This window comes from Hemiscyllium ocellatum, chromosome 23 (assembly GCF_020745735.1).
Source record: "Hemiscyllium ocellatum isolate sHemOce1 chromosome 23, sHemOce1.pat.X.cur, whole genome shotgun sequence".
Taxonomy (NCBI): domain Eukaryota; kingdom Metazoa; phylum Chordata; class Chondrichthyes; order Orectolobiformes; family Hemiscylliidae; genus Hemiscyllium; species Hemiscyllium ocellatum.
Window position 1 is genome coordinate 6147015 of NC_083423.1, and position 14256 is coordinate 6161270.

Below are 14256 nucleotides of genomic sequence, written 5' to 3' on the forward strand. Positions count from 1 at the left end.
ACACAAGGTGAACTAGTCGATGTAGTGCCCGGTATTTGGATTTTCAAAATAGTGTTCAATAACATTATTTCAATAACATTCTATCACAGAATATGATGTTAAACACAATTAGTGCTTGTGGGATTTGTCATAATATATTAGGATGTCTAAAGTGGGGATAAACAGGTAAATGTTTGGGTTGTCAGACTGTAATGAGAGAAATCAATCTGCATTGGTGCTAGGCCTCAGCTATTTACAACTGACATCAATGATCTGCATGATGGGACGTGTGCAATGTATCCAGGTTAGCCGGTGATACAAAGTTAGATAGGAAAGAAAGTTAGGAGGATGAAAGGAATTCAGATGGGTCAAGGTAATTGGGTGAGAAAGTGGTCGATGGAGTATAATGGGCAGAATGTGAAATCATCCAGTCGTCCTGCCAGGGTGCAGGATATCTCTGACCGGCTTGAAAGGGTATTGGAGCAGGAAGAGGATCCAGTTGCTGTGGTCCACGTTGGGACTAAGAACATAGGCAAAGCTAGGGTGGAGGACTTGTTTGGGGATTATCAAGCACTAGAAAGGAAATTGAAGTACAGGTCCTCAAGGTTCACGATCTCTGGATTACTGCCTGAGCCACATACCAATTGGAAGAGGGATAAGTCAGTTAGGGAAGTTAACATGTGGCTAAGGGATTAGTGTGGGAAAGAAGGATTTCATTTCATGTGGCATTGGCATCATTTCATGGGAATTTGTACCGATGGGACGGTGTCCACCTGAACCGATCTGGAACCAGTGTTCTAGTGAAAAGGATAAATAGGGTGGTCACTAGGACTTTAATCTTCAGAGTCGGGGGGGGGGGGAGGGAAAACGAAAGCGACAGGGAATATGGAGTTAAGTGGAAAGGTAAGCAGCAGGTGGGTTTAAGCTCGAGGCAGACGAGGAATGCAGCAAAAAGGAAGGAAAACTTAGGGACATCTTATGAATTCCAATATCTCTCGTAATGATAAGAAAGTTAGCATTTAGGCACTTTACCTGAATGCTCATAGTAATTAGAGTCCTGTAACAAAGTAGATGAATTAACGGCACAAATCATCGTGAATGATTATGATGTGGTAGGCACCACAGAGACGTGGTTGCAGGGGGTTCAGGACTGGCAGTTAAACATCCAAGGATTTACAACTTATCAAAAAGACAGGGAGGTGTGTGTGTGTGAGTGAGTGAGCGAGTGAGAGAGAGAGAGAGAGAGAGAAAAAAAAACCATAATGGGAGTTATGTACAGACCTCATAGCAGAGGTCAGGACCAGGGGTGCAAGGTGTACCAGGAAATAGATAGGGCATGTCAGAGAGGTAAGGTCACGGTGATCATGGAGCACTTCAATATGCAAATGGACTGGGTGATTAACGATGCCGGTGGATCCAAAGAAAGGGAATTCATGGAATGCTTACTGGATGGCTTTTTGGATCACTTGTGATGGCACCCACAAGGGAGCAGGCTATTCGGGACTTAGTGCTATGTAATGAGCCAGACCTTATAAAAGATTTTAAAGTAAGGGAACACTTAGGAGGTAGTGGTCATAATATGGTAGAGTTCAGTCTGCAGTTTGAAAGCGAGAAGGCAAAATCGGATGTAATGGTGTTACAGTTAAATAAAGGTAATTACAGGGGGCATGAGAGGGGAACTGACGAAAATCGACTGGAAGCAGAGCCTAGCGGGGAGAACAGAACAGCAACAACGGCAGGAGTTTCTGGGTGTAACTGAGGACACAGCACAGGTTCATCCCAAAGAAAAGAAAGATTATCTGGGGGGGGAATTAGATAGCCATGACTGACAAAGGAACTCAGGAAATGTATCAAAGACAAAGAGAGAGCCTATAAAGTGGCCAAGAGCACAGGGAAATCAAAAGATTGGGAAGACTACAAAAACAAACAGAGGATAACAAAGAGATAAATAAGGAAGGAGAGGATCAAATATGAAGGTACGCTAGCCTGTAATATTAGAAATGATAGTAAACATTTTTTTAATACATAAGAAACAAACCAGAGGCAAAAGTAGACGTTGGGCTGCTCCAAATTGATGCTGGAAAGCTATTGCTGGGAGATAAGGAAATAGCTGAAAACTCAATAAGTACTTTGCATCAGCCTTCACAGTGGAAAACATGAGTAATATCCAAACTATTAAGGAGAGTAAGGGGGCAGAGATGAGTATGGTAGCCATTATAAAAGAGAAGGTGCTAGAAAAGCTGGAAGTTCTAAAAATTGATAAATCTCTGGGCCCTGATGGGCTACATCCTGGAGTTCTGAGAGAGGTGGCTGAGGAAATAGCGGAGGCATTAGTTGTGACCTTTCAAAAGTCACTGGAGTCAGGGAAAGTCCCAGATGATTGGAAAATCACTGTTGTAACCCCCTTGTTCAAGAAAGGATCAAGACAAAAGATGGAAAGATGGTTAGCCTAACCTCAGTTGTTAGTAAAATTCTAGAATCCATTGTTAAGGATGAGATTTCTAAATTCTTTGAAGTCCAGGGTTAGATTAGAACAAGTCAGCATGGATTTAGTAAGGGGAGGTCGTGCCTGACAAACCTATTAAAATTCTTTGAAGACATAACAAGTAGATTAGACTAGGGAAACCCAGTGGATGTTCTCGATCTAGACTTTCAAAAGGCCTTTGATAAGATGCCTCACGGGAGGCTGCTGAGTAAGGTGAGGGCCCATATGTTTGAAGTGAGCTACTGGCATGAATTGAGGATCGGCTGTCTGATAGAAGGCAGAGAGTTGGGATAAAAGGTTCTTTTTCAGAACGTAGCCAGTGACAAGTGGTGTCCTGCAGAGTTCAATGTTGGGGCTGCAGCTGTTCACTTTATAGATAAATGGTCGGGATGATAGGACTGGGAGCATTCTGGGGAAGTTTGCCGATGATACGAAGCTAGGTGGATAGGCAGGTAGTACTGAGGAGGTGGGAAGGCTGCAGAAAGATTTAGATAATTTAGGAGAGTTGTCCAAGAAATGGCTGATGATATTCAACGTGAGGAAATGCGAGGTCTTGCACTTTGGAAAGAAGAACACAGGTATGGACTATTTTCTAAATGGTGAGAAAATTCATAAAGCCAAAGTACAAAGGGATCTCGGAGTGCTAGTCCAGGATTCTCGAAAGATTGGCTTGCAGGTTGAGTCCATAATTAAAAAAGTGAATGTAATGTTCTCATTTATCTCAAGAGGGTTGGAATATAAAAGCAGCAATGTGCTACTGAGACTTTACAAAGCTCTAGTTAGACTCCATTTAGAACATGTGTTCAATTCTGGGCCCCACACCTCAGGAAGGACATACTGGCACTGGAGCATATCCAGTGGAGATTCACACGAATGACACTTGGAATGGTAGGCCTAACATATGATGAACGGCTGAGGATCCTGGGATTGTACGCATTAGAGTTTAGAAGGTTAAGTGGAGGTCTAATAGAAACTTACAAGACAATGCATTGTTTAGAAAGGGTGGACTCTGGGAAGTTGTTTCCATTAGGCGGGGAGACTGGGCACAGCCTTAGAATTAGAGGGGGTCAAATTAGAACGGAAGTGAGGAGACATTTCTTCAGCCAGAGAGTGGTGGGCCTGTGGAATTCATTGCCGTGGAGCACAGTGGAGGTCGGGACATTAAATGTCTTCAAGGCAGAGATTGGTAAATTCTTAATCTTGCAAGAAATTAAGGGATACGGGGAGAGCGTGGGTAAGTGGAGTTGAAATGCTCATCAGCCAAGATTAAATGGTGGAGTGGACTTGATGGGCCAAATAGCCTTACTTCCACCCCTATGTCTTATGGTCATCCACTTTGATAGGTAAAGTGGAAAATTGTAACATTTTTAAATGGTGACAGATTGAGAAACATTGGTATTCAGCTGGAGTGAGGTAAATTTACAGACCAATTACAGAAAGTTAATCTGCAAGTGCAGCATCCAATTAGGAAAGCAAATACTATGTTATTCTTTACTGCCAAGGAATCAGGATATCACAGGAAAGATGTCTTGATGAGAGTACAGGATTATCTTCTCTGGAGTGTCAAAGACTGAGGGGTGACCTTATAGAGGTTTATAAAATCATGAGGGGCATGGACACAGTGAATAGTCAAGGTCTTTTCCTCAGAGTAGGGTAGTCCAAAATTAGAGGGCATAGGTTTAAGGTTAAAGATTAAAAAGGGACCTAAAGGACAGCCTTTTCCTACAGAGGGTGGTGCGTGTGTGGAATGAGCCACTAAAGGAAGTGGAGGAGGCTGGTATAATTACAACATTTAAAAGGAAGGGTTTAGAGGGATATGGGTCAAATGCTGGCAAATGGAACGAGGTTGATTTAGGATATCTGGCTGGCATGGATGAGTTGGGCCAAAGGATCTGTTTCTGTGCTGTACACCTCTATGACCTGGATTACTGGGTACAATCTCGGTCTCTTCACCCAAGGGAAGATTTAACTGAATCTGAGGAATTGAAACTTAGATTTACTTGACTAATGTTCTGAGGAAGGGTCACTCGACCCGAAACATTAACTCTGATTTCTCTTCACAGGTACTGCCAGACCTGTTGAGCTTTTCCAGCAATTTCTGTTTCTGTTATACTCGACTGATTCCTGGGATGACAGGATTGATTTATGAAGGAAGATTGAGTAAATGAGCCTAAATTCTTTGGAGTTTGTAATCTGTTGCTCTTGTAATAGCGCTCCCCTCTCCATTTTTAAATAGTTTTACCCTTTCCATTTTGCAATGCTGGATCCTCCCAACAGAGCTGCCAACATACTCTTGCATATCAGAAGACAACTATTTGACTGCAGTGCAGTAAGATTTCTATTATTCTACTTAAGTAAGTTATTTATCACCTTAATATTTTAAAAAAAATTACAATGAATAATATTTCTTACAATTTCCAGTTATTAGATGGGAATCATATAACAGGAAGAATGGATTGGTTCAACAAAAATTCAGATGAAATCACAAGAGAAAGACATTTTTATTCTTGCATTTCAAAATGCATTTTTTTGATTAAGTATTCTGAAGTTCTACACATTGTAAAGGAGTTAAATACAACTTGGATGCAGAAATTGCTGTTCAATAACTTGGAAAGTTTAGTTAGTATGCATCAGAATTTCAGTGATTACACTGCATGAATAATAGTTGCAATCGTATTGGTACAGATCTAGCGTGGCTGTTGCTTCATAGACAGCATGTGTGAGAGAATAGGAACAACATCATATGTAAAACTTACTCTGGGTCTGTAAGAATGTATGAAGCATTTAAAATGTAGATGGTGGCAGAGGAAACAATCTTGGACTAAATGATTCCAAAAATAAGTTCAGCTGGTAGACTATCTTGTGTCAGTTTATGCAAATTGTTATTACCAACTGGGAATTCAGTTTTAAAAAATGAAGTATACTTACAATCTTCATCCAAAAATTTGTACTGTATTTGAATTCTGAAGAAATCCAGTATCGAACCAAGAATATGAGCTGCTTGGTTACAGACATGATCATAGTACTGCGTGTGGTCTCTTTGTGCAACCCCTAGCAGAAACAAAGCCAGTAAACTGAAGTCTGTTTTGGCAAACATCTTTAACTAAAACAGTTGAAATTGATTTTTTGTTACAATACCTATCAGTTTATTTTCCTTGACAAAGCATCTGAACTCCCCTCCAGGAATTAATTCACACCATTTTCTGAGAACAAGCTGAAAAGAAATCTTGATCTGAGTTGTGTCAATTTAATAAAATTATTAAAAGAACACTGCTTGTCACGTCCTTCCAGAAAAATCATACACAAGACGATAGATGGACAATGACAATGTCTTCTATGGTAGAGCATCAAAAAATGGGTATTAACCAAACTAATGCACTAAACAACTGACAGCAAATTTACTGCATAACTACCCAACTCAAAAAATAAACTTTGTTTAATTTTGAGCATCTATATTGGTACTGGGTTGGTACCTGGGATTTCGATATTGTGGCCATTTCAGAGACATGGCTAGAGAGACAGAAATGGTTGTTGCAGATTTGGGGATTTAGATGTTTCAGCAAGAATGAGATGATGGTTTGAAAAAAAGGGAGGGCTGGCATTGGTAATCAAGGATAGTATTACAGCAGCCGAGAGAACATTTGAGGACTCATCCACAGTCGGGCTGAGGTTAGAAACAGGAAAGGAGAGGTACCCTGTTGGGAATTTTCTATAGGCCTCTGAATTGTTCCAGGGATGTCGAGGAAAGGAAAGCAAAGATGATTCTCAATAGGAGTGAGAGTAACAGGACAGTTGTTATGGAAGACTTTAACTTCCCCAATATTGACTGGGAATTCTATAGTTCAAGTAGTTTAGATGGGTCGGTTTTTGTTCAACGTGTGCAAGAGGGTTTTCTGACACAGTATGTAGTCAGGCCAACAAGGGGCAAGGCCATATTGGTTTTGGTACTGGGGAATGAACCCAGCCAAGTATTAGATTTGGAGGTAGGTGAGCACTTTGGTGATAGTGACCATAATTTGGTTACATTTACAATAGCAATGGGCAGGGATAGTAGATACCGTAGGGAAAGAGATATAAAGGGGGGAAAGCAATTATGATGCAATTAGGCAAGATTTAGGATGCATAGGATGGGGAAGGAAATGGCAGGGGATGGACACACTTGAAACGTGGAGCTCATTCAAGGAACAGCTACTGCGGGTCCTTGATAAGTATATACCTATCAGGCAGGGAGGTAGTTGTCGAGAGAGGGAGCCATGGTTTACTAAAGAAGTTGAAACTCTTATCAATAGGAAGAAGATGATTTATGTGAGGATGAAATGTGAAGGCTCAGTTAGGGGGCTGGAGAGTTATAGGTTATCCAGAAAAAAATTGAAAGTGAGAGCTAAAAAGAGCCAGGAGAGGGGGGACATGAGAAGTTGTTGCAGACAGGAACAAGGAAAACCCTAAGGCCTTCTATAGGCATATCAGGAACAAAGGAATGACCAGAGTAAGATTAGAACCAATCAAGGTTAGTAGTGGAAAGCTGCGTGTGGAATCTGAGAACATAGGGGAAGTGCTTAATGAATACTTTTTGTCAGTATTCACATTGGAAAAGGAAATTGTTCGTTAGAATAATGAGATACATGCTACCAGATTAGATGGGATTGAGGTTGACAAAGAGGAGGTTTTAGCAATTTTAGAAGATCTGAAAATAAATATGACCCCAAGGCTGGATGGGATTTATCCTTGGATTCACTGGGAAGCCAGGGAAGAGACTGCAGAGCCTTTGGCTTTGATTTTTATGTCTTCATTGTCAACAGGAGTAGTGCCAGGAGACTGGAGAAGATCAATGAAGTTCCCTTGTTTAAGAAAGGGAGTCGGGACAATCCTGGTAATTATAGACCAGTGAGTCTTACTTCGGTTGTGGGTGAGATGTTGGAAAAAGTAATGAGATAGGAATTATAATAATCTGGAAAGGCACAATTTGATTAGGGATAGTCAACACAGTTTTGTGAAGGGTGGGTCATGCTTCACTAACCTTATTGAGTTCTTCCAGAAGTGACAAAACAAGTGGATGAAGGTAAAGTGGTTGATGTGGTGTATATGCATTCAGCATGGCATTTGAAAAGGTTCCACACAGTAGGCTATTGCACAAAATAAGGAATTTCGGGATTGAAGGTGATTTAGCAGTTTGCGTCAGAAATTGGTTAACTGAAAGAAAACAGAGGGTGGGTGGCTGATGGAAAATGTTTATCCTGGAGTTCAGTTACCATTGGTGTGCTACAAGCATCTGTTTTGGAGCCACTTCTGTTTGTCATTTTTATAAATGATCTGGAGGTGGGCATAGAAGGATGGGTTAGTAATTTGCAGATGACATTAAGGTAAGCAGAGTTGTGGCTGGTGCCGAAGGATGCTGTGGGTTACAAAGGGACACAAATAAAATGCAAAGCTGGACTGAGAAGTGGCAAATGGAGTTTAATGCAGAAAAGTGTGAGGTAGTTCACTTCAAAAGAAATAACAGGAATGCAGAGTACTGGGCTAATCGTAAAATTCTTGGTAGTGTAGATGAACAGAGACATCTCAGTGTCCTGGCGCATAAATCACTGAAATTTGCCACTCACCAGGTTGATAGGGTTGTTAAGAAGGCATATGTGCGTTGGCGTGCATGATAGGGGGATTGAGTTTCGGAGCCACGAGATCATGCTTCAGCTGTACAAGATACTGGTAAGGCCGCACCTGGAGTACTGTGTGCAGTTTTGGTCACCGCATTATAGGAAGGATGTGGAAACTTTGGAAAGAATTCAGAGGAGATTTACTAGGATGTTGCCTGGTATGGAAGGAAGGTCTTACGAGGAAAGGATGAGGAACTGAGGCTGTTTTTGTTGATTAGAACAAGGTTGAGAGGTAACTTAATCCAGATGTATAAGATAATCAGAGAGTTAGAAAGGTAGACAGTGAGAGCCTTTTTCCTCAGATGATGAAGGCTAACATGAAGAGACATAGCTTTAAATTGAGGGGTGATAGATTTAGGACCGATATTAGGGGTAATTTCTTTGCTCAGAGTACTGGGGCGTGGAACAGTCTGCCTGCAACAGTAGCAGACTTGCCGACATAAAGGGCATTTCAATGGGCAGTGGACATACACATGAATGCTAATGCAACGGTGAAGATTAGATGGGCATAGATTATTTTCACAACATCGAGGGCTGAAGGGCCTGTACTGCGCTGTAACATTCTATGTATACTCCAGAAGGCCTAGAGCCCTGATTCCAATTAGTAGGTCGATCAATAATTCCAACACATTTAATTAAATCCAGTGGAGAAAAATTTGAACATCTGACATTTTCTCAACTGTTAATTTTTTTTAAAATTCTGGTTTTGTAACCAAGATGAAGAATAGTGACTTTGTACACTTTTCACTGTATTCATGTATTCCGATACTTGAGTACACGTGACAAATTCTAATTTAATTCCAATTCTGTATGAATTTTAATCAATTTTAATTATCATAAAAATCCACTTGACCTGGTGTAAAAGTTGAATTTGTAGTTTATACAACCAATTAGCCAATTAAAGATCAACACATGGTCATATGTAACAAAACGTCTGTGATACCTACAAGTATGAGACATTGAGGAAGGAAAATGCAGTAATTATGCATTCAGGTCGACACATCTTTTATGGATAAGATGGTAGGACATATTGACAGAGTCGTTAGCAAAAGATTCTTCATCCCAAGGCACTCGGAATAATTAGAGGTATTGAGTACAAAAGCTGGGAAGCACATACAAGTCCTTAATAGCCACACTGAGAGAGTATCAGGAATTGCTATCCTATTTACTATTTAATAACCATGAGCACCAAGCATTTTAACAGCAAAATTCAGGCCAACAATATAATTTTCAAATATAGAGTCACAACACGTTTGAAAAATAGAATAAGAAACCTGATGTTTGCTAGCTAGATGCATCATAATGACCCATACATTTATGCACGCAACCCAGGAGATTTGAAGCTGGAAACGGACTTACTTGAGGATCTACTTTAGGATCTGGTGAGTCATCAGTACAGTGAAGAAATCTGGATGAAAAGAATCAGTCAACAGATTTCTGATAAGCTTAAGAAATTATCTGGACAATAAGCAGTTTGAACAAAAGTCACATGGTTACAGCTATTATTCTGAGAGATGACTATAGTGTGTCATTTATTTGCTGATAGACTATCTCCTGAAATACTCTTATTGCTCTGACCTGCCCATAAACATGAATGATTTAAAAAGTAACTTGGATTGAACTTTGCTTACAGTCAGTGCTACTTGATAATAGCAATGATTTCAGAAGATTTTCTTTGGCAGGATGTCACAGTTTTATTTTTGCTTCCAAATAATTTTGTGTCTTAAAATATCAGCAGGGTTCAAAATAGTGAAATAAACAAGTGACTTGAATAGCAGCAACTTTCTCAGCTAAATGGAAAGCTTTATGGAAGGATGAACAGTGAAGGCAAAACAATCTTGAACAGTTTCATAACAAGATTTTTTTGAGAATTAAAAAAGTGTTATTTTACCATTCCTATTCAGAATGAACTCACAGGAGTAGAATCCCATGGGTATAATATCATAGTTGTTGCATTACTGGGCTAGTCATTTCAAAGGGTGGATTAATGATTCAGAGATATGAGATCAAATACCATCAGGTCTGCGCGGGAATTTAAATTCAATTAATTGATTAAATCTAGAAACCAAAATTTGCATCAAAATGATATACATGGAACCACTGGAAATTAACGTTCTTTAGGGAAGGAAATCTGATATCCTAACCTGGTCTGCCCCACATGTGACTCCAGACCCTTGCAAAGGGGATGGGTCGAAACTGTCTTCTGAAATGATCTATTAAGCCTTCGCGCTATGTTCAAGAAAACATTTCACTAGCAATCTCTCAAATGCAATTAGAGATGGACGATAATGGTCAGTGTTGCTTACATTCCATGAATATATAAAACAAAAGATTCAGTATTTCTCAATGATTGATATCAATATAAAATCTGTCATGTTTTTTGACCTCTGCTGAGTTAACAGCTCAGCCTGTCAACACAATTGAGTGATGAATCAGGCTTCATTGTGACGCTTCTGCATTCAAGTCACCTTATAACATACAGTTCAATATAAAAAACAGTGTTTCAGATGAAGTATCAGAATGCATGAAGTAAAGGAGACCAGGGGGAAAACAAAATCAGTCTGAAAAGAAAGTGCAATACTTGACTGGTACAATCAAACATTAAAAAAAACTCCGAAGCTTTGTGTATTAACAATTCAAGTACATACGGCTGAGTTAAGTCATGAGTGACGAAGTCTGAACTTTTCAAAAGCAGGAAGATGTCACTGAGATTATTGCACTTGAGTGAGCTGTTCATTGCAATCCATTGAGCATCCTAGGGTAGAGGGAGAAAAGACAAAGGAAAAACATAGTAGACCATAGCGTTATTCTGAAGATGCTTGCATTATCTTAAAGCAAAACAAAACACGTTTCAAACAAATGTGAGAATTCTTTTGACAGCTGTTAATTACCTAATATAAAATATCCAGACAAAATAGGAATACACAAACTAACCTCTTAGTCACCCTGGATAGATGATACCTCTCTGTAGAAGCTGAGTCATAGTTACACATTGGACAAAATACGTTAAAAATTGAATAATAATAAACTTGAGGAAATAGAATATTGAAGGACTTTATGCATTCAGAATTAATAACCCGAAAAAACTAGCCATATATGTTTCATGTAAGATTGAAAAAACTGCCTGTTTAAATTCTCCAGCTGGGACAAACCTTCTCTAACATTTTATTGTAAAACAAACCATCAAGTTATTATGCTCAAGCAGTAGAAGCAGAGAGTTTCTGAGAACATATATACTAGAAATGCTAAGATTAGATTCTTGGTCAGTGCTGAGCTTTGTTATGATGGCATAACTTAGGCATGGATTCAGCCCTTTGAGCTAGTTCTGTTATTTAGTGATATCATGGCTGATCTTTACTTCAGCTCAATCCTTCTGCCTTTGTTCTACATCTTTTTACATGCCTCCTAGTAAAATCTATAGATTTCAGATTTTAAATTATTAATTGATTGGTATCTAGTGCTTTTGATACATGACAATTCATATCAATACCCCTAGTCATTGTTCACACTGACTGCTAAACTCGTGTATTGGGATATGGGTGAAGATAGCATCAGGTTCAGCTCAAATTTTGATTTGCCTCATGTCCACTGACTTGTCAACACGACTCCTGAAAGAGCTATATCAACAATCCCACAGCGTAAGGCTAGTGACACAAACACTGTGGAATCATACACAATATATCTTCACAAAAGTGGACAGAAGAGAAAACGTGGCCAGCTGCTGAGTTAGTTTGAGAAAAAATCTAAATTAAGTTCATGCAAGATGACTTCAAGTTCTGCTAAACTTTCATGCCATCCAATTAAAGGACATAAGTACTGCACCTTAAGTGATTTAATGAATCAAATTACCCTGCCTCTGAATCATCAGACTGGATGCATTTCTGTGATTACAAACATCAGTCATCTCATCCTTTGATGATACATTGTACATCCTATCAGGAGGCAGCACTGAGTTGAACACTGTTAAATGTTTAGATTAGATTAGAATCCCTACAGTGTTGGAACAGGCCCTTCAGCTTAACAAGTCCATACTGACCCTCCGAAGAGTAACCCACCCCCCCTCTGACTAGTGCTCCTAACAACTATGGACAATTTAGCATGGCCAACTCACCTGGCCTGCACGTCTTTGGAATGTGGGGTGAAATCAGAGTACCCGGAGGAAACCCATGCAGACACCGGGAGAATGTGCAAACTCCACACAGACAGTCGCCCAAGGCTGGAATTGAACCTGGGTCCCTGGCAGCAATGCTAACCACTAAGCCACCATGCCGCCCCAATTAGATCCAATTTATTTTTGTTGGACACTTACTACATGTACATTTTGCTTTAGCCATTTACATTCAGCAAGTGATGCCAGATTGCATGAAAGGATCTTTTAAAAACCCTCCTCTAGATCCACCTTTATTTTTCTACTTATAATCTTCCCATCACAGAGCCATAAAACAGGTACAGAAAAGAAAGAGGTCATTCAACCCATTGTAGAATTATAGAATCCCGACAGTGCAGATAGAGGCTGTTTGGCCCATCACGTCTGCACTAATCCTCCCAAGACCATCCCTCTCAAACTTTGGACCAACCCTATCCCCATATTTACCATGGCTAATCTACCTAACTCAAGTGTGTCTGCACCTTTCAACCAAACCTTCCACTTTTGCTCTCTTCTTTCTCACATTCCCAGACAAGCTATAAACTTATTACATCTCTCAACATTTTAAAAATGTTCTGATGAAAGCTAAAATGTTAACTCTGTTTCCTCCTCCATGGATGCTGCCTGACCAGCTGAGATTTTTCAAGCATTTTCTAACATTGCATGACACACCATATCACTCATCACCACCAACTACTTTCGTGCTGATCCAATTCACACAAGAAAGCCAATACAAATGCTAATGCAGTGACAGGAGTAATCACAAGTTCCCTGGCCCAGCTTTATTTTCTCAAATTCCAAATGTTTCTGTTGGCTGTCCTAATTTTTAAATTAGACTTCAACCAACTTAAAAGGAAGGTGCCTTTCCCTTTTGGTAATATACCATAATATTTTGTTAAAGATTGGTGAAGCCAGCCAAGACTTAACTAGTTGCTCCTCTCTAGCACTGACAGATGTAGCCTGACTAGGGTGACAGAATTATAAGAATTGCAATTATTCTGCATCTATAAGAAACACAATCGATTGGTGAGGAAACGTGCAAGCAAATACAGAATTTGCTTTATTACTTAAATAATCCATTTATCAAAGAATAGATTTTACAATAGAGTAACATTGTCTGATACAATCATATCCCATCTGTACAATAAGCAGAAATTCCAACCCAATATAAACTCGCTTTTCATTTATCAGAGTTTTCCTTGAGTCCAGCCAGTGAGGCAGGTTTTAAAAATGCTGACAACAAACATTTTCAAGTGCAAGATCTTCCTCAGATTTCTTACCCTTGGAGAGCTCCAGTTAAGCTTTGGAAACACACTGCCTCCGAGAGAGTTTATCGCCTCCTGCACTTTTGCTGCAAAATCTGGAAATTCTGGAGCCTGCATTTTGAAAACAAATAAATTCAAGTGTTAACAAAACTACTTCTAAATTAAAACCAATGAATTTCTCCAACTCAGTAAAGGTCTCAATTTTAAAAATAAGTCGAAGTACAATATAATAGTTAAGACAGCTACATTCGGTCATGCAAATTTGACAAACTAAAGAACAGAAAATTGTAACTGAAAAGTATACAATGCAGACCTTGGTGTCTCCTGGGTAGGAGAGGGTGATTACTAAAATTAAGTACAGCAAATAAAGCTATAATTCCAAAATGTTCTGATTAGTTATAATTTATAGTCAGCCAACAAACTAGTTATATTCAACACAAATATCACATCCACAGACATGTAAATATATCGCTTACCGTAAGAGTTGTCACATTCTCATCATCTGACCACTACATGAAAGGAACACAAAAGGTTACCTCGCAATCACTCTCATATCAGAAACTACTGTAAGAGATCATTAATGTAAATTTATGTTTAATATGGAAAAACATACAAATATTTCATTAATACAATAAACAATAGACAATACTGGCCTGTACATCCTGTTCTTCATCACTGTCATCACCTATACGTGAACAACTTGGGGCTTCATTTCTGAAATAATTGGAA

The 14256-nt window shown here is 39.4% G+C and overlaps 1 protein-coding gene across 2 annotated transcripts in view; it reads right to left on the minus strand.

Moving 5' to 3' along the window:
* The window catches only part of cdc123 (cell division cycle 123 homolog (S. cerevisiae)), a 38310-nt gene that overhangs the window by 12969 nt on the left and 11085 nt on the right, over positions 1–14256 (minus strand). For both annotated transcript variants that reach the window (XM_060843088.1, XM_060843089.1), the window contains exons 3-9: positions 14181–14241; positions 14004–14036; positions 13543–13638; positions 10764–10870; positions 9475–9523; positions 5603–5678; positions 5393–5515 (exon numbers count right to left, since the gene is read on the minus strand). In XM_060843088.1, the coding sequence (XP_060699071.1) occupies positions 5393–5515; positions 5603–5678; positions 9475–9523; positions 10764–10870; positions 13543–13638; positions 14004–14036; positions 14181–14241 (545 nt within the window). The remainder of the gene's footprint in view (positions 1–5392; positions 5516–5602; positions 5679–9474; positions 9524–10763; positions 10871–13542; positions 13639–14003; positions 14037–14180; positions 14242–14256) is intronic.